Source organism: Aethalodelphis obliquidens, unplaced genomic scaffold, assembly GCF_003676395.1.
Source record: "Aethalodelphis obliquidens isolate GAN/ISIS:26980383/991018 unplaced genomic scaffold, ASM367639v1 scaffold8, whole genome shotgun sequence".
In the NCBI taxonomy this organism is placed as follows: domain Eukaryota; kingdom Metazoa; phylum Chordata; class Mammalia; order Artiodactyla; family Delphinidae; genus Aethalodelphis; species Aethalodelphis obliquidens.
In genome coordinates this window covers 16,591,074-16,609,521 of record NW_020837952.1, presented here as the reverse complement: position 1 = coordinate 16,609,521, position 18,448 = coordinate 16,591,074, and the positions used below count along the sequence as shown (strand labels likewise).

At 42.6% G+C, this 18,448-nt stretch overlaps 1 protein-coding gene across 1 annotated transcript; it reads left to right on the top strand.

The window, feature by feature from the left end:
• Positions 1-1,479: 1,479 nt before the first annotated feature.
• Positions 1,480-6,384, top strand: IFNG (interferon gamma). The gene is made up of 4 exons (XM_027108242.1): positions 1,480-1,655; positions 2,806-2,874; positions 2,970-3,152; positions 5,664-6,384. Exons 1-4 carry the CDS (start codon positions 1,542-1,544, stop codon positions 5,796-5,798), a joined length of 501 nt encoding a protein of 166 aa, XP_026964043.1. The 5' UTR covers positions 1,480-1,541; the 3' UTR covers positions 5,799-6,384.
• The last annotated feature ends 12,064 nt before the right edge of the window (positions 6,385-18,448 follow it).

Here is an 18,448-nt window from a genome sequence, read left to right as displayed (position 1 = left end):
ACTCATGCAGATAATGACTTCTAGGTTGGACTTGGATGGCTGGGTGCCACTCTGAGAGGCACAGATGTGGGAAATCAAGGAACAGCATGAGCAAAGGCTCAGGGTGTGTTTTTTTTTAGGAATGACTAGTCATCCAATGTGCCTGAATAGGAATAGATCACTTTGAGTGCTTACTACATGATAGGCAAAATTCTTAGCACTTTATAAATTATCATCTGACAATTTTCAACTGAAGCCCGGAGAAGATACTAATATTAGGTTCACTTTGAAGATAAGGAAACCTAGCTACAGAAGAGTTAAGAAGCTTACTCAAAATCATATAGCTAGATAGCAGTGAAGACAGGATTCAAGTCTGCATTCATAACTGCAATACTGCTGTGTATACAGTACAGGTTGAAAGGCAAGGTGGGCTGGAATCAAATAGTGGAGGGTCTTCTGTGCCATCCCTAAGTGCTATATTTCATAAGTAAATTACTAAGAGAGGAGAAAAAACAATCCTATTTGTATCTGAAAGGAAAAAAAAAATTAAAAATAAATCTATCATTAGTGATTATTTGGAACAATTTATCATCTAGAGCTCTGCTGTTCAATATGGTAGCCTCTTGCCACACATGGCTATTGAGCATTTGAATATGGTGAGTCCAAATTGAGATGCACCATAGGTATAAAATGCACACCAGATTTCTAGGATTTAGTATAACAAAAAGAATGTATAATATTTTATTAATATTTTTCTGTATTGATACATATTGAAATGGTATTTTGGATATATTGGTTTAAGTACAATATATTTAAAAATTATTTTTCTCTGTTTCTTTTTACCATTAGTAATGGGGCTATTAGAAAATTGGCTTGCATTATATTTCTGTTGGGCATTGTTGGTCAGAGCAACATAAATTTGTGGCAGATATTATATTAACCATCTTTGATGAAGGGCTTCCTACCACACTGGTTTTCTAACCACATTCTTTTCCTTGATTTCTGGTCATTTGCAAGAAAAATTTTAAGAGGCACCCCCTTTGTAAAGGTTTGAGAGCCCCTAGAATTTCCTTTTTTACTTGCTTCTGACCACAAACGAATGATCAATGTAATCTCTGGATGAGGAATCAACATTTTACAAGAGCAAAAGTAGGAGGTGCACAAAAATTTCCAATCCCTGGATGGTGTGAAGTGAAAGTGCTTTCAAAATGCCCCACAAGAATGGCACAGGTGGGCATGATGGGTCTGTCTCCTCGTCAAAAGACCCAAGGAGTTGAAAGGAAACTCTTAAGTACAACACCAAAATGCCACAAAACCATAGTTATTAATACCAACTAACTAGCATCTCTATCTGTCACCATCTCATCTTAAAAAACTTGTGAAAATACGTAATCCTGATGAGACTTCAACTAGGTATAAATACCAGTAGCAAAAGGAGACACAGTACATTCTTCTGATCATCTGCAGATCAGCTATTAGAAAAGAGAGATCAGCTACGTCCTTGGGACCTGATCAACTTAATACAGGAGCTACAACTACTTCACCTAACTCTCTCCGAAACAATGAAATATACCAGTTATTTCTTAGCTTTTCAGCTATGCGTGATTTTGGGTTCTTCTGGCTCTTACTGCCAGGCCCCATTTTTTAAAGAAATACAAAACCTAAAGGAATATTTTGTAAGTATGACCTTTTAATAATGCTTGTGGTTGAAATGACTGATGTTTAATGTTAACTTGTAATGGTATCTATGATGGGCTCTCATCTCTAGCCCACAGTCATCTTGAGAAGACTTGGTGTTATTGTGGCTCCTGTTGGCTGGATGTGTTTTTTTGACTAAACGATCCAGATAGTGCTTTAACTCTCTGCTCAATTTGCTATGGAGACTCAGTGGGGATTGATGACTCCTCCAAAAGATGGGCATAATACGGGTATAATTTAGAGCATCGCTAATTTTGTGATGAGAATCCATTTAATTATGATGTCAAGTAGTATGCATACTGAAAAAATGACTAGGTCTTTCTTTCTGATTTCTCAGGCTGCTATGATGGTGACAGTCAAAGGAAGGTCAAGATTAGCATTAGAAATGGTCATTTGAAATAACTGATCAATTAAAGAAGATGAGGTCCTTAAAGCTTTGGCTTAAAAAAAAAATCACTTACAGGTGTTTTTCTCCAAAAAGTGGTTTTCAAATTTTACTGTCCCATCCAGATTGTCTGTGAATTACTCTTGGAGTAGTCATTTGCTGAGATTTTTTTGTAGGAGTTTAATCTGCTTTCTATTTAAAAATTTTTTTCTTCATTTTATGAGTTTCTTAAAATTTTTACTTATGGTTAATTAAAATAGTTTTTTGCATTTTAAATATTTTATTATAGGTCCAAAATTTAGCTACTATAATTACAGCTGGAGCTATCTTTTAAAGCTGACATAATATCTTATAGGAGGGCACAGGTAGAGGTTATAAAAACCTGTACCATAGCGGGGCAGTATTTTATAGTGAGATGGCTTTGCTGGGGTTTTTCACCAGACCTAAAAATACTTTCTGTCCCTTACTATAGTTATTTGGGACAACCGAAGTATCATCAGCCTTGTTGAGTTCATTTGTGAAGTTATATTAGTAAATAAGAAAGCTAAAATAGCATGATAGTCTTTGGCTGTATCCAACATGATAGCTTTTGAGAAAACATTGTTAGAACTAAACAGAGTGTTGAAAAGAAAATCAGTGAACACTGTCAGCATCCAAGTTCAATAAAACTTGAAGTACAGTTTTAGGGCAATTCATGGACTGATTGTAAACCAATTTTTTCCTGTTTTGTTTTGTTTTCTCAGAATGCAAGTAACCCAGATGTAGCTGGTGGTGGGCCTCTTTTCTTAGAAATTTTGGAGAATTGGAAAGATGTAAGCTGAACATTTCCACTTGGCTAATTTTCCTATTGCTTATTTTCTGATGGATAAATTCACATCAATTTCTCTTTGTGCCTTTTTCTCCCAAGGAGAGTGACAAAAAAATAATTCAGAGCCAAATCGTCTCCTTCTACTTCAAACTCTTTGAAAACTTAAAAGGTAACCAGATCATTCAAAGGAGCATGGATATCATCAAGCAGGACATGTTTCAGAAGTTCTTAAATGGCAGCTCCGAGAAACTGGATGACTTCAAAAAGCTGATTCAAATTCCGGTGAGATGATCTTAATTCTTTTTTTTTGGTTTCATTGCAGAGGCTCTTGCAAAGCACTTCATTCCCAGAAAGTAGAAATTAGCTACTGGGTACAGCTGTTAAAGCTATGAAATGAACCTGTGGCCAAAACCCCTCTTTACCAATTCTGTTTGTGTTTTGGGTGACTTTGCCAAGATCAGTTATGCGAGTCACTTAAATTTGTGATTTGGGAAAATACTGGAATTATGTCTACAGCACAAAGATAGGTGAATGAACAAATCAGTGAGAAAGAAGTAGTGAAGAAGTGGGCGGAGTATTGAAAAGCAGTTCTCCCATTGCCCCTTGTTTGTGTGTTGGAAATTCTCTTGCTTTGAATAGGATGTTGCATGTCTTAATGGAAAGAGCAGTGGGAGGGCGGGGGGAGAAGTGGGAGGGTGGCTCCTAGCTCAGCCACCAAAGAAATGTGTGATCTCAGATGAATCACAGGCCTGGCTGGGGCTGTTTCCTCATCTTAAAAGGAGCCTGTTGGGTTCACTATAATTTCTATGGTCTCCTTTGCTCTAAAATTCTACAATGCCATGGACAGAAAATGAGAATGAGTTAGGAGAAAGGTATGGCCTTTGAGGAGACAAAGGCCCTCCTACAGCCAGACTCTGGTCAACCTCTCAGATTGTGCAGCCCAAGTAGAAGTGAGAGTGTTTGTTTTTAGAAAAGAAAATAGGTAGAATTTATACCTTATGAAAGAACTGTCCTATCAACTTTTGGATACTAGAACATCTTGGCTGGAGAAATCCTTAGGCTCCTCAGCTTTATCTTATCAAATTGCCTTGAGTCTTTAAAGTTATGGTTTCTAGAAGGTGAAAAATAACTTTGAAGCATAAAGACGTCACATTTTCCAAAATTTCATCTAAGAGACAAAGGCCTCCAGATTTTTTGGGGGGCGGAGGGGGTTGGCTTTGGTATAAATAGGCTTGAATGAGAAGAGGAGGGGTCCCGTTATGACTTGTGTTCTCAGGATTTGTGCCCAGCTCTCCCTGTAACTGGGTCTGCCTCTCAGCAATCTCACATAAGCTCCTAGGAACTGAAATAAGTGCTGCTCTTCAAGATCGCTCTAGTCTCCAGTATGTTCGATGGTATGAGAGTGGCTTGGAAAAATTATAAGACCATTACTACTTCCACTGGTAATGTTTTCCGGTGTTCAGCAGATATCCATTGGTTGCAGCCTAGAGAATGAAAAAGCACTTATTCCTAGCCCAGTGCTGCCTCTGGCTTGCTGTTCAGTCCTGGATGAGTCTCTTAGTTTCTTGGTGATGCTTTGAACACTGGAAAGTTCAATTTATCACTTGTAAACACACACCCGGTAGAAACTTTTCTATTCTGCTGTAACTGGGCCTTGAAAAAAAAACAACTGTTGGTCCCATCCTTCTGAAAGCTCCAAGCCTCCTGCTTCACAATGGGCAGTCCTGAGTGAGCTCTCAACCATTGTCTTTTTTTGCTCAATTGCAAATGTATTTAAGGCATGTTATGCCTTTTAGTCCTGTACCCTAGTCATTCTCCGAAATGCGGCAAGGTGGCTGCAGTGTTTCCAGCTTTAGAAAGACATCTAGTGGCAGAGCAAAGATGAAAGTAAATGGTCCTCATTTTATGAAGCATGACTTCACCTAAATGGTCCTATTGGGTAGAGTGAGAAAATAGTTCCATTTGCTGGAATGGAAGGCAGGGTACCGGGAAATTTGCTTTCATTCCTAATTTTAAGTGTTATATACCAGTAATTGATTATTGCCATGTAAATATGATCGGTGTTTATTTTTAATCCCATTATGGAAAGGATGAGACTGACCTAATTTGGGGGAAATTAAAAATTAATGATTTTCATCTGACTTGGACTCGGTGTTTACAAAGTACTGAACCTATACCAGTGGTTTTCAAACTTTGGTGGTGCCTGAATCACCTGGTGATGTTAGTAACTACACAATGGCCCAGGCCTAGTCTGAATTCATACACCTGGGTATCTGAGTTCTTCATTAGGTCTCCAGGTTATTCTTACACACCAAAGGTGAGAGCCATTGGCTATAGTAACTCATTTGATACTTACAGCAAAGACTAAGTACAAAGTGATAGAAGTGGTAGAGAGCCTAGAGGTCGTCTAAACAATATCCTCATCGTTCAGAGGAGAAAACAGAGATTTGGAGAGGTTAAGTGACTAAAGTCACATGTATTGTACACACAGAATTCAAACACACATTTTTTTGTCACTACTTCAGGGCTCTTTCTGCTATATAATTTTCAGAATTCTGTAGTGGTAAATTAAAGGATATGTAATGTGTCCCACCATGTTACAGCACAACTAGCAATTTAATTATAATTTTAGTCTTAATCACTGAAGAAACCAACATTACATATTAAGGTGATATATTGCTAGTGAAAATAATTTATTTTAAAGGAATACTTCTACTTTCTTGGACCATGACAGCAGAATATCCTAATGATTTGTATGCCTGAAATTAATTTTGCTGTTTTCCTTCCCAATAGGTAGATGATCTACAGATCCAGCGCAAAGCCATAAGTGAACTCATCAGAGTGATGAAGGACCTGTCGCCAAGATCTAACCTCAGAAAGCGGAGGAGAAGTCAGAATCTGTTTCGAGGCCAGAGAGCGTCGAAATAATCCTGCCTGCAATATTTGAATTTTTAAATCTAAATCTATTTATTAATATTTAATATTTTACATTATTTATATGGGGAATATATATTTAGACTTATCAATCAAAGTATTTATAATAGTAACTTTTATGTCATGAAAATGAGTATCTATTAATTTATGTGTTATTTATAATTCCTGTATCCTGTGACTATTTCACTTGACCCTTTTTTTTTTCTGACTCACTAGGCAAGTCTATGTGATTACAAGGCTTTATCTCAGGGACCAACTAGGCAGCTGACCTAAGCAAGACCCTGTGGGTTGTGCATTTATTTCACTTGATGATATAATGAATGCTGATAATGAAATGATGCCATCCAGTTGCTGCCTATTTGAGACTATGCCTTCTGAGCCACCGCTATGATGGCATGTCAGACAGCACTTGAGTGTGTCAGGCGATATGACTTGTCCCGTGATAAAAACATAGCATCTCATCTCATCTCATGCCTGGTGCTTCAGAATATTGCTGACAATTGTGATTGTACCCAAATGGAAAGTAATATATTTGTTTATCAATATTTAATATATATGAATAAAGTATAATTTCGTAACTATTTATGCTCTGTCAGACTTTTTCTAAAGTGGGGACCAGATTAAATGAAACATGGACTAATGAATTAGTATAAGGAGAGTCATTTTTAGCTGTGGAAATATTAGAGTTGGATTAAGACCCATTAAAATTGGTGTTTCTCTCTGCCGGCGATTTGTTGGTTTCCAGTGTTCCATTTGGTAGCTGTCTGAGTTCTCTCTCCAACATATGGATGTAACTATGTAGCCATTTACTTCAGAGCTTCTTCTGTGGAAAGTGGTCCAAATTGTTTAGCTTGGCACACAAAGGTTTATTTCCCTTTCTCCCTCAACTCCCCATGGCATCCTTCATCTTTGTATCCCCTTTGTCCTCTGGCCACTTTGGGCAAACACCATTTGGTATGGAATAGTGAGTGGGAACTCTAGGGAGAGAGGCTTGGATTGGAATCTTGGTCCTGCCATTACAAGTAGTGTGACCCTCATATTCTCTAAGCTTCAGTTTCCTCATCTGATAAAGAATTGTGCCTTCCTCATAATATTGTGGTGAGAGTTTATTCTTTCACTCAAGAAATACTTACTGCAGCACCTACCATGTGCCTGGTGCTGTTTCAGGCACTTGAGATACATTTGTGAACGAAACAAACAAGGATCCCTGCCCTTGAGGAATTTAGAATTTAGCAAAGGGGAGACAGATAATAAACGAAATACATAATATGTTAGTAAATTGCATGGTATGTTAGAAGGTGATTGGTGCTATGGGAAAAAGGTAAAAAGGAATGGGGGAACTGGGAAAACTACAGGTGAGACAAAGCAAATGGGCTAGAGGTTTAAATGGAGTAATTATAATTGGCTTCATTGAGGAGATAACAATTGAGGAAGCACTTGTAAGAGCTAAGAGAGGATTCTAGGCAAAGGGAACATTTTTGCAAAGGCTCTAAAATGGAAACTTGCCTTGAATGGTAAAAGAAAAGCCAGCACTCCAGTGTGGTTGGAGCAAAATGAGTCAAGAACATCTCTAATTTTTTAGCTGAGCAACTAAAAAGATGAAGTTGTCATCACCTGAGATGGGGAAACTGGAGGTAGCAGGTTTTGGGTGAAAAACCAGAAATTCAATTTTAAAGGTTAAGTTTAAGGAGTCCATTAGATTTCAAAGTGGAGATGCTGAGTAGGCTATTGGGTATATCAGTCTGGAGTTGAGAGAGAACTCTGGACTGTTGATGTAAATTTAGGAGTTGAAGGTAGAGCAGGTATTTAAAGACCTAATACCAGCTGAACTTATGAAGGTCATGAGTTTATATAATGAAGAGAAGGAAAGCAAAGTATTGAGTCTTAAGGCACACTATCTTTAAGAGGCTGGGGAGAGACCAACCAAAGAGACTGAAAAGAAATGGCCAGTGAAAGAAAAGGACAACCTAAAAAATGAGATGTCTTGAAAGCCAAGTGAAGAAAACATTTCAGGAATAAACTGTATTAAATGCAGTTAAGTCTGGTCAAATGAGGACTGAGAACTGAACACTGGATTTAGGAACATGGAAACCATTGCAGACCTTGGACAAGAGAAATTCAGTTGGAGGGTGGGGTAAAAGCCTGATTAGAATGGGATTAAGAGCGACATTGGAGACAATAAACATGATAACTCTTTTTAGAAGTTTTTTTTTTTTTTTGCAAAGGAGAACAAAGAAAGGGGTAGATGTCAGGATATGACATCAAAAGAAGTTTTAAATTTTTTTAGTTGTTGCTTTTAAGATGGGAGAAGTAGCATGTTTACCTATTAGTAGAAATGATCTAAGAGTAAAACAATACATTATATAGGAGAGAGAGGAAAGAACTTCAGAGTACTTCCATGAGTAAGAAAGAGAGATGAACTGAGGACACAGAGGAATTGGCTTGAGGCAGGTGCACAAAAAATTTATCTTTGTTAACAGGTAGGAAGGTAGACTATGTGGGTTCTGATGCTGGTAGCTGAGTAAATGTGGTGGTGAGAACTTTTGGAAATTTTAACTGGTTGTTTAAAGTTTTCTCAGTAAAATAGAAAGCTGAGAGTGAGGTTCAGGGAGTGTTGGAGGCTTGTGAGAAGCAGAAGAATGGATGGATCAGGAGAGTGCAATGTAGATTACCAGGCAACTTTAAGGGCCCACTTGAAGTCCAAGGTCATGAAATTATGGAACACCAGTTGCTGTAGTTGAGTGTTTGTCTCTATCCACATTGAGTTGTGGGTGAAAATATAGAGAGAAGAGACAGACAGTTATATTTAGCACTTTGATTTGGCCAAGTAAGTAGGATAGGGAGAATAAGGACAAGGAAGTCATGGGGATATACAAGGGTGTACTCACTCACGATGGTTCATGAACCGGTATGAACTCTAAGCTGGTTAAGAAGGGGAAAGACACAATGGTGTCCAGCCTTCAGAAAGTAGTCACTCAGAGGAATTTCACGGTGAACGGACTACTACAGCTCCCGAGGTTACTGCGCCTCAAACCGAGGCTGCAGACGGTGCTGAAAGCGCCCCAGTGCCCATCCTGCCACTCCCTGCTGAGGACCGACTGGGCCTCAGGCCTCTGCTGGAGTCAGAACTGCAGCTCCCACTGCTCAGGCCTCTGAACGGGCTTCCGGGAAGATGGCGGAAGAGTAAGACGCGGAGATCACCTTCCTCCCCACAGACACACCAGAAATACCTCTACACGTGGAACAACTCCTTCAGAACACCTACTGAACGCTGGCAGAAGACCTCAGACCTCCCAAAAGGCAAGAAACCCCCCACATACCTGGGTAGGGCAAAAGAAAAAACAGAGACAAGAGGATAGGGACGGGACCTGCACCAGTGGGAGGGAGCTGTGAAGGAGGAAAGCTTTCCACACACTAGGAAGCCCCTTCGCGGGCGGAGACTGCGGGTGGCGGAGGGGGAAATCTTCGGAGCCGTGGAGGAGAGCACAGCAACAGGGGTGCAGGGGGCAAAGCGGAGAGATTCCCGCACAGAGGATCGGTGCTGACCAGCACTCACCAGCCCGAGAGGCTTGTCTGCTCACCCGCCGGGGCGGGCGGGGCTGGGAGTTGAGACTCGGGCTTCGGTTGGAGCGCCTGGAGAGGCCTGGGGCTGGCGGCGTGAACACAGCCTGCAGGGGGTTAGTGCGCCACGGCTGGCCGGGAGGGAGTCCGGGGAAAAGTCTGGACCTGCCGAAGAGGCAAGAGACTTTTTCTTCCCTCGTTGTTTCCTGGTGCTTGAGGAGAGGGGATTAAGAGCACTGCTTAAATGCTCCAGTGTTGTGAGTCTGGGACTTCTCATGATCACTGACATAAACATGGATAATGGATATAATGCAATTAATTCTACTGGCTTTGGGGTATATAGTGGGGGCACAATTGTGAGTGTCAAGGGCAGAAAGGGTTAGTTGTCTGAGGCTTCCATCTCAACTACTTTATTTAATGCTCCCACAGCAATACTGTTAAGTGAAATAGTTTATGTAAAAGCATCGGTTTAGTCCTTGACAACAATCAGAGGTCATTATTTTGATTGTTGGGCAGTAGCTGAATACCAGTGGGTAAGACTCGATCCCCATTTCCTGAGCTGCTTCTTCCAGTCTAAAGTTTTTATCAATCATTTCCAACAAAGTCAGGCTTCCCCATAAAAAAAAAAAAATCATTGTACAGCTACTAAAAAGAATGTCTTTCCTTTTTAGTTTTATTGCCTTCTTTTATTTTTCACTAAAATTTTATGTTAGCCATTATTAAATAGTTATACTGAATAGATAGTTGGTTGAAAGAATTGGGGAGGATTAGCAGCCGCATAGCACAGGGAGATCAGCTCGGTGCTTTGTGACCCTCTGGAAGGGTGGGATAGGGAGGGTGGGAGGGAGGGAGACGCAAGAGCGAAGAGATATGGGAACATATGTATATGTATAACTGATTCACTTTGTTATAAGTAGAAACTAACACACCATTGTAAAGCAATTATACTCCAATAAAGATGTAAAAAAAAAAAAAAAGAATTGGGGAGGATTGAGGTAATCTTGGCCTGTCTGGAATTCAATCGGCATCTGAATGCTTATAGAGAAGGAAACTATCTTCTCTTTTTTAAAGGCAGGATTATTTATTATATATATTTTTAATTTATTTATTTTTGGTTGCGTTGGGTCCTCATTGCTGCACGCGGGCTTTCTCTCGTTGTGGTGAGCGGGCGCTGCTCTTCATTGTGGTGCGTGGGCTTCTCATTGCGGTGGCTTCTCTTGTTGCAGAGCACAGGCTCTAGGCGCTCGGGCTTCAGTAGTTGCAGCAAGCAGGCTCAGTAGTTGTGGCTCGCAGGCTCTAGCGCGCAGGCTCAGTAGCTGTGGCGCACAGGCTTAGTTGCTCTGTGGCATCTTCCCAGACCAGGGCTCAAACCCCGGTCCCTGGCCTTGGCAGGTGGATTCTTAACCACTGTGCCACCAGGGAAGTCCCGAAAAATATCTTTTTTCTCTATCATTTTAAACTCTTGACTGGGATTCCCGTAACAAAAGACAGATTAACAAGAGAAAGGCATACGTTTATTTAAATTATATGTGACACAGGGACCTTCAAAGGAAAATAAAGACCTGAAGAAGCAGTAAAACCTGAGTGTTTTTATGCTAGATTTGGTGAAGGATGGAAAAGTGTAGTAAATGGTGGGACGCTTAGCAAGGCCTGCTGCTGTTCAGATTCCCCTCTGAGTTCCTTGTCATCAAAGACTAGAATGCTCCTTTCCTCTGGTTATGTGACCTGCTTCAGGAGAAGGTCAGAAAGTCTTTTCTGCAAATGCTTTTTCTCAAATTCCTTCAGCGTGAAATATTCAATACATCAAGGTGGCATGTTTTGGGGTATCATGTCCTGAACCCTGTCGGGCTCACAGGAGAAAATACAAAGGCAAGAGTTTCTTATCTTGCTCTCTTTACCTAGAATGAGAGTCTGGCAACCCCATGACAAGGCTTCTTTTGGGCAGATGGTGATGAAAGATCAAAGGCGAAAGTGCCATTATGATCAGAGCTGCAGATGTAAAGCCACATCAGAGAACCATTGACATCCTGGGTATGACCACCCTCAGGGATGTGTAATAGGTTGGTGTAAAATAATACTAATGAGTAACCAGTGAACATGTGCTATGGTTAAGAGCTCTTCTTCAGGATTCAGGTAGACCTAGATTTCATTACCTGCAAAACTTTAGGAATGTTATTGACTATCTTCAAGCCTCTTTTCTTTCATCTGTAAAATGGGAACTGTAAGGTCATCGTGAGGGTTACATTTCAAAAAATGCATGTAAAATGCTTGGAAGAGAGAGAAAATGCTTTGTCAAGAGTAACTATTATTATTAATGCTATCTTCATTGAATAAACCAATGAATCATTGTTAGTAGCTTTCTCACCATGACAAGTTCTCTTTAGTTTTTCTTGATCTGAAGAATTTTCCCCTTCTAGGAGAATAGGAAGAGAGAGCAAGTAGCAAAGGAAGTCAGTCAGAAGCCATTGACTTTACTTTGTTCTAATTGTGTTTTCATTGCCATCATACATCATTACTTAGGCTAATATGTAAGTTTTGTGAGGTTTCATGTCTCGGGGTCATCAGGGAAACATGAAATTTGGAACTGAGGTGTACAGGGCTTGTAAAACTGACTTAACTTCGGGGATTGAGGTCAGGAAGGTACAGAGCATTCTGGAAGTCATTGAGAGGTTGTGACATGGCAGTTTTGAAGAGGGAGGAGAGGGAGCATCTAGAATGTAATTCAAACCCTAGGGACAGGTGTGGCAAGCATGATTTTCAGAGATCTGTCCACAAAAGCCTGGATTCCCACTGGTGAGCTGGGTCTCCGTGGCAGCATCTTGTCCTCAGCAGGAAGCTGGCAGGAAGGTGCTGATCAGGTTGTCTGGTCAACTGCACTGGCACAACTTGGAAAGATGAAGGGGCAGGAGTCTTGGGGCTTGAAAGGTCAAAAGCGTGTCAGAATCCATCTGTTGCATCAGATCCCTGCTAAGCCGCTGTGGATATAAAACGATATGAATATTACGTCCTGCCTATGTCAGTATTGGTCAGACCCCAAGGTATGGACAGGCTGAGACTGAAACCACAGAGAGCTGGGAAAGGCCAAGATAGGGACCTGACAGCCCACATTAGATGGGAAAAGAAAAATGAATCATGAAGAGCTTTGTCAGAAATTCAATGGCCATGAATGGGATTAAAAACTCTATTTAACTGAGGTTATGGCTCTTCTTAGATACTTCCTTTTCAGAAATACCAAGTTATTTTGAAGATCTGACACTGTCACTCATGAGTTGTGTGACCTTGACTAACTCAAAATGTATTGGGTGGATCAAGTGACACATTGTTTGTGATTGTCAGTTACAAATTTCTATGGAAATGTGAGAAAGTATTGTTAAGGGAAACACTGACTGAAACTGCCCGCCCTGGCCAGACACTACTGTAACCACTTGCATGAGTTATCTTAACAACAGGAGGTCCTGGTAAGGAACCCAGGACTAACAAACCACCACCAACTGGAAGAATTCGGGAGAGGTCAAAAGGAGACGTCAGTCCTTATGTCCTCCCAGAATCTTTCTCGCTGGAATCCATCATGGCTGAGTGATGCGCATGCCACCAGGAAGGACCCTGAGTCAAAATGATTGGCCAGAGACAACCTGGAAACTAATTCCATCACCATAAAACCCAAGACTGCGAGCCACATGGCAGAGCAGTCCTCCTGGGTTCCCTTACCCTGCTGCTCTCCAACTGGGTGCCCCTTCCCAATAAAATCTCTTGCTTTGTCAGCTTGTGTGTCTCCTTGGTGCGGCGAGCCGCCTCCGACCAGCAGAATGACGAGTCGCCACACGCAAGATTCTTCTCGTATCACACTTTATTGGAGCACAGCTTGGTTAAAGAAAAGATGGAAGGAAGACACCGCAATCCTATAGCAGTCTGCTTATATAGGGATTAAGAACATGTGTCGCTCTGTGATTGGCTTTCGCCGATGGTGCGACTTGTGAGCCAGCATCGGATAGGTCGCTACTTTAAAACCTCATTAGTATACTTAGCGCAAGCGCAGTGGCCACAGGAAGGATGATTCAGCTTACTTCAGCTTCCTGCTGCGTGGCAGTTAGCTGACCGCGCCCTACATCTCCCCCTTTTTTATTTACTAGAATCACCAAGCAGAATGTAGCCCGTACAAGTGTTCACCTCATGATGTGCTCACTGTTCGAGGGCAGCCTTCCGTTGGCATGTCTGAGACACCTTCCTGCGTGCAATGCCAACAAGGGCTGCAGGGTGCAAAGGCTGACTCAGAATAAGTTTTGATTCCCTATAGAGGTGCAATGGCAACAGGGCCTCTCCGTGCAAGGGCAATCCATTCGAATTGTTTAGGACGGAGATCCAGGCTGCGGGAGAATCACCTTCACTAACAGCCAAAAGTGCTTGAGTGAGTAGGACCTTATCTCGATGTGCCCTGACGCGCATGCGACAGACCAACCAGAGACATATTATAATCCCAAATATACAGCAGAGCCCAAAGATCCCCACCCCTACCCACTCTTTAAAGAAGGAAAAGGCAGAAGAGAGCCAAGAGGTAAAATCTCCAAAGGTAACGGGTTCCAGCTTGGTAGCATTCAGTTGCATAATCTGAATCTTTTGCTTAAATATCATCCGTTCAGCTTCTTGAGACCAGTTTCCCTTTAGGAATTCTCCAATCTCTGCACTCCTATTCAGGGCATCTGTAAAGTGGCCAAAGCAGAAATATCCATGCCTACTCCTGCCTCATTAACTAATAACCAAGAATAAAATGGCCATCCTTCAAAATACCACTTTGTACTATCATTTCCTTTTGTCTCATTAGTATCATTTCCTTTTTCCTTTCTTCCCATATAGGACTTTAAATCAGGGGAAAATTGAAAGCCTGAACTAAGTTCATACTTAGCATAAGTTCCCCCCTGACAAGGGGTAAAGACTGGGGGTGTTGATGTGACTGGCTCACAATAGGGGGCGACAACAGTCCTGTTGGCACTTGTTTTATCAGAAGCATTATTTCTTAAAGGAACTATCCCTGTATGTTCCAAAACTAAAGTGGTAATATTCATCTCATTTTCACTGGAATTCCCTATACCTGAACCTGAAGTGTGGCCTTGAGTTATCTTGCTCAAAGCTTCATTCAACATATTCAATGGAACCAAATTATTTCTAAGTGGATTGTTCCAAGTGGTCAAGGTTATCCTGGCCAAAAGGATACAATCCTTTGTGGAATTCCAACTAATACAAAGACTTCGATTCAAAATAAAATCACTGGCATTATACGGTGCCCAGTCATAATTCAATGGCTGGGTACAGGCCGTATTCATTTCACAACTAGTGGAATAAAATATTGGAAGAACTCTGCTCTGAGAGTGAACCGGCATGGGAACTGGCCAGGTCCGGCTAATTCCCCAGAACGTCATATTCTCTGCCCTAAGCAAGGGAAGAATCATCAGGAACATCCAGCTCAGCATCTTCTCTGAAGTTTTCTTCAACAATTCTCGTCAGTCTTGATGGCACCCAGATCGGATCTTGATCCGACGGTTCACTCCGTGTGTCGAGTTCTGAATCGGTCCTCCATGCAGGGCGCGAAGTTCCCGGGTTTCGGCACCAAATGCGGCGAGCCGCCTCCGACCAGCAGAATGACGAGTCGCCACACGCAAGATTCTTCTCGTATCACACTTTATTGGAGCACAGCTTGGTTAAAGAAAAGATGGAAGGAAGACACCGCAATCCTATAGCAGTCTGCTTATATAGGGATTAAGAACATGTGTCGCTCTGTGATTGGCTTTCGCCGATGGTGCGACTTGTGAGCCAGCATCGGATAGGTCGCTACTTTAAAACCTCATTAGTATACTTAGCGCAAGCGCAGTGGCCACAGGAAGGATGATTCAGCTTACTTCAGCTTCCTGCTGCGTGGCAGTTAGCTGACCGCGCCCTACACCTTGGGACAATTCATTTCCAAGTGTTAGGCAAAAGCCCACTCTCAGGGCCTGGAAGGGGTCCCCCTTCCTGCAACAGTATAATGCTAACACAACTCTTTCCTGGGAGGAACTTTGTAATATTCTGGATGCAAACATTAATGAACTGCATGAAATGAGGAAATATAGCCTATTTTTTGATTCCTTGAGTTTCTTTGGGGCTTAAAGGATCAACTAAATTCTAATTTCTTGTGTTTCTTTAAAACTTGTCAGCTCTTACTCATAAAACTTAAGAAAGACAATTCGGGATTTCCCTGGTGGCCCAGTGGTAAAGAATCTGCCTTGCAATGCAGGGGACACAGGTTCAATCCCGGGTCAGGGAACTAAGATCCCACATGCTGAGGGGCAGCTAAGCCTGCGCTCCACAATTGCTGAGCTCGCGGGCCTCCACTAGAGCCCACGAGCCACAAACTGCAGAGCCCACCCGCCCTGGAACCCACGCGCCACAAGTAAACAGGAAATACCCACGTGCCACAACTACAGAGAAACCTGCATGCAGCAACGAAGATCCCGCATGCTGCAACTAAGACCCGATGCAGCCCAAAAGAAATAAATTTTTAAAAAAAAGAAGAAAGGCAAGTTCATTTTAAGAATGTGTAGTGGAATTGTCTTGAATCTTTAACTCATTTGTTTGACCTTGGAGTTCCCTCCCATTAAAATAGACTTTCTGTGCTTGTTGTTAGAGAAAAGTGATGTAACAGTGGAAAATGGAGAGAGGACTTTCAAGATGGCAGAGGAGTAAGATGTGGAGATCACCTTCCTCCCCACAGATACATCAAAAATACATCTATATGTGGAACAACTCCTACAGAACACCTACTGAACGCTGGCAGAAGACCTCAGACTTCCCAAAAGGCAAGAAACTCCCCATGTAGCTGGGTAGGGCAAAAGAAAAAAGAAAACACAGAGACAAAAGAATAGGGACAGGACCTGCACCAGTGGGAGGGAGCTGTGAAGGAGGAAATGTTTCCACACACTAGGAAGCCCCTTCACTGGCAGAGACGGGGTGTGGGCAGGAGGGAGTCTTCGGAGCCATGGAGGAGAGTGCAGCAACAGGGGTGTGGAGGGCAAAGTGGAGGGATTCCTGCATAGAGGATTGGTGCCAACTAGTACTCGCCAGCCTGAGAGGCTTGTCTGCTCACCTGCCTGGACGGGTGGGAGCTGGGAGCTGAGGCTGGGGCTTCAGAGGTTAGATACCAGGGAGAGGACTGGGGTTGGCTGCTTGAACATAGCCTGAAGGGGGCTAGTGCGCCACAGCTAGCCGGGAGGGAGTCTGGGAAAAAGTCTGGACTTGCCTAAGAATCAAGAGACCATTGTTTTGGGGTGTGCGAGGAGAGGGGATTTAGAGCACCGCCTAAACGAGCTCCAGAGACGGGCGCGAGCCACAGCTATCAGCACAGACACCAGAGAAGGGCATGAAACACTAAGGCTGCTGCTGCAGCGACCAAGAAGCCTGTGCGCAAGCACAGGTCACTAACCACACGTCCCCTACCAGGAGCCTGTGCAGCCCGCCACTTCCAGGGTCCCGTGATCCAGGGACAACTTCCTTGGTAGAACACATGGCGTGCCTCAGGCTGTTGCAACATCACGCCGGCCTCTGCCACCGCAGGCTCGCCCTGCATTCTGTACCCCTCCCTCCGCCCAGCCTGAGTGAGCCAGAGTCCCTTAATCAGTTGCTCCTTTAACCCCCTCCTGTCTGGGCGAAGAACAGATGCTAGAGGGCAACCTACTTGCAGAGGCACGCCAAATCAAAAGCTGAACCCCAGGAGCTGTGCAAACAAAGAAGAGAAAGGGAAATCTCTCCCAGCAGCCTCAGGAGCAGCAGATTAAATCTCCACAATCAACTTGATGCACCCTGCATCTGTGGAATACCTGAATAGACAATGAATCATCCCAAAATTGAGGCAGTGGACTTTGGGAGCAACTGTAGACTTGGGGTTTACTGTATGCGACTGACTAGTTTCTGATTTTTATGTTTATCTTATTAAAGTTTTTAGCACTTGTTATCATTGGTGGATTTGTTTATTGGTTTGGTTGCTTTTTTCCTTTTTAAAATTACTTATTACATTTTAAATTTTTTGTTTGTTTGTTTTGCGGTACGCGGGCCTCTCACTGTTTTGGCCTCTCCCGTTGCGGAGCACAGGCTCTGGATGTGCAGGTTCAGCAGCCATGGCTCACGGGCCCAGCCGCTCCGTGGCATGTAGGATCTTCCTGGATGGGGGCACGAACCTGTGTCCCCTGCATCGGCAGGTGGACTCTCAACCACTGCACCACCAGGGAAGCCCCTAAATTTTTTTTAATAATATATGTTTTATAACTTTTTGATTTAATTTAATTTAATTTAATTTTTTTTCTTTGTCTCTTTTTTTCTCCCTTTTCTTCTGAGCCATGTGGCTGACAGTGTCCTGGTCCTCTGGCCGGGTGTCAGGCCTGAGCCTCTGAGATGGGAGAGCCGAGTTCAGGACATTAGACCCCTAGAGACGTCCAGGCCCCATGTAATAGTCAGCAAGATCTCTCGCAGAGATCTCCGTCTCAACACTAAGACCCAGCTCCACTCAACGACCAGCAAGCTCCAGTCCTGGACACCCCATGCCAAACAACTAGTAAGACAGGAACACAACCCCACCCATTAGCAGAGAGGCGCCTAAAATCATAATAAGTTCACAGACACCACAAAACACACCACTGGACGCAGTCCTGCCCACCAGAAAGACAAGATCCAGCATCATCCATCAGAACACAGGCACCAGTCCCCTCCACCAGGAAGCCTACACAACCCACCAAACCAACCTCACCCACTGGGGGCAGATACCAAAAACAACAGGAGCTACAAACCTGAAGCCTGAGAGAAGGAGACCCCAAGCACAGTAAGTTAAGCAAACTGAGAAGAAAGAGAAATACACAGCAGATGAAGGAGTGAAGTAAAAACCCACCAGACCAAACAAATGAAGGGGGAAATAGGCAGTCTACCTGAAAAAGAATTCAGAGTAATGATAGTAAAGATGATCCAAAATCTTGGAAAAAGAATGGAGAAAATACAAGAAACGTTTAACAAGGACCTAGAAGAACTAAAGATGAAACAAACAAGGATGAACAACACAATAAATGAAA

What these genes read in the sequence shown, in the direction of transcription:
- IFNG (XM_027108242.1), top strand. Translation starts at nt 1,542, where the DNA reads ATGAAATATACCAGTTATTTCTTAGCTTTTCAGCTATGCGTGATTTTG. An exon ending in AAAACCTAAAGGAATATTTT is followed by an intron (nt 1,656 to 2,805) that starts GTAAGTATGACC and finishes TTGTTTTCTCAG; the next exon opens with AATGCAAGTAACCCAGATGT. An exon ending in AAAAGCTGATTCAAATTCCG is followed by an intron (nt 3,153 to 5,663) that starts GTGAGATGATCT and finishes CCTTCCCAATAG; the next exon opens with GTAGATGATCTACAGATCCA.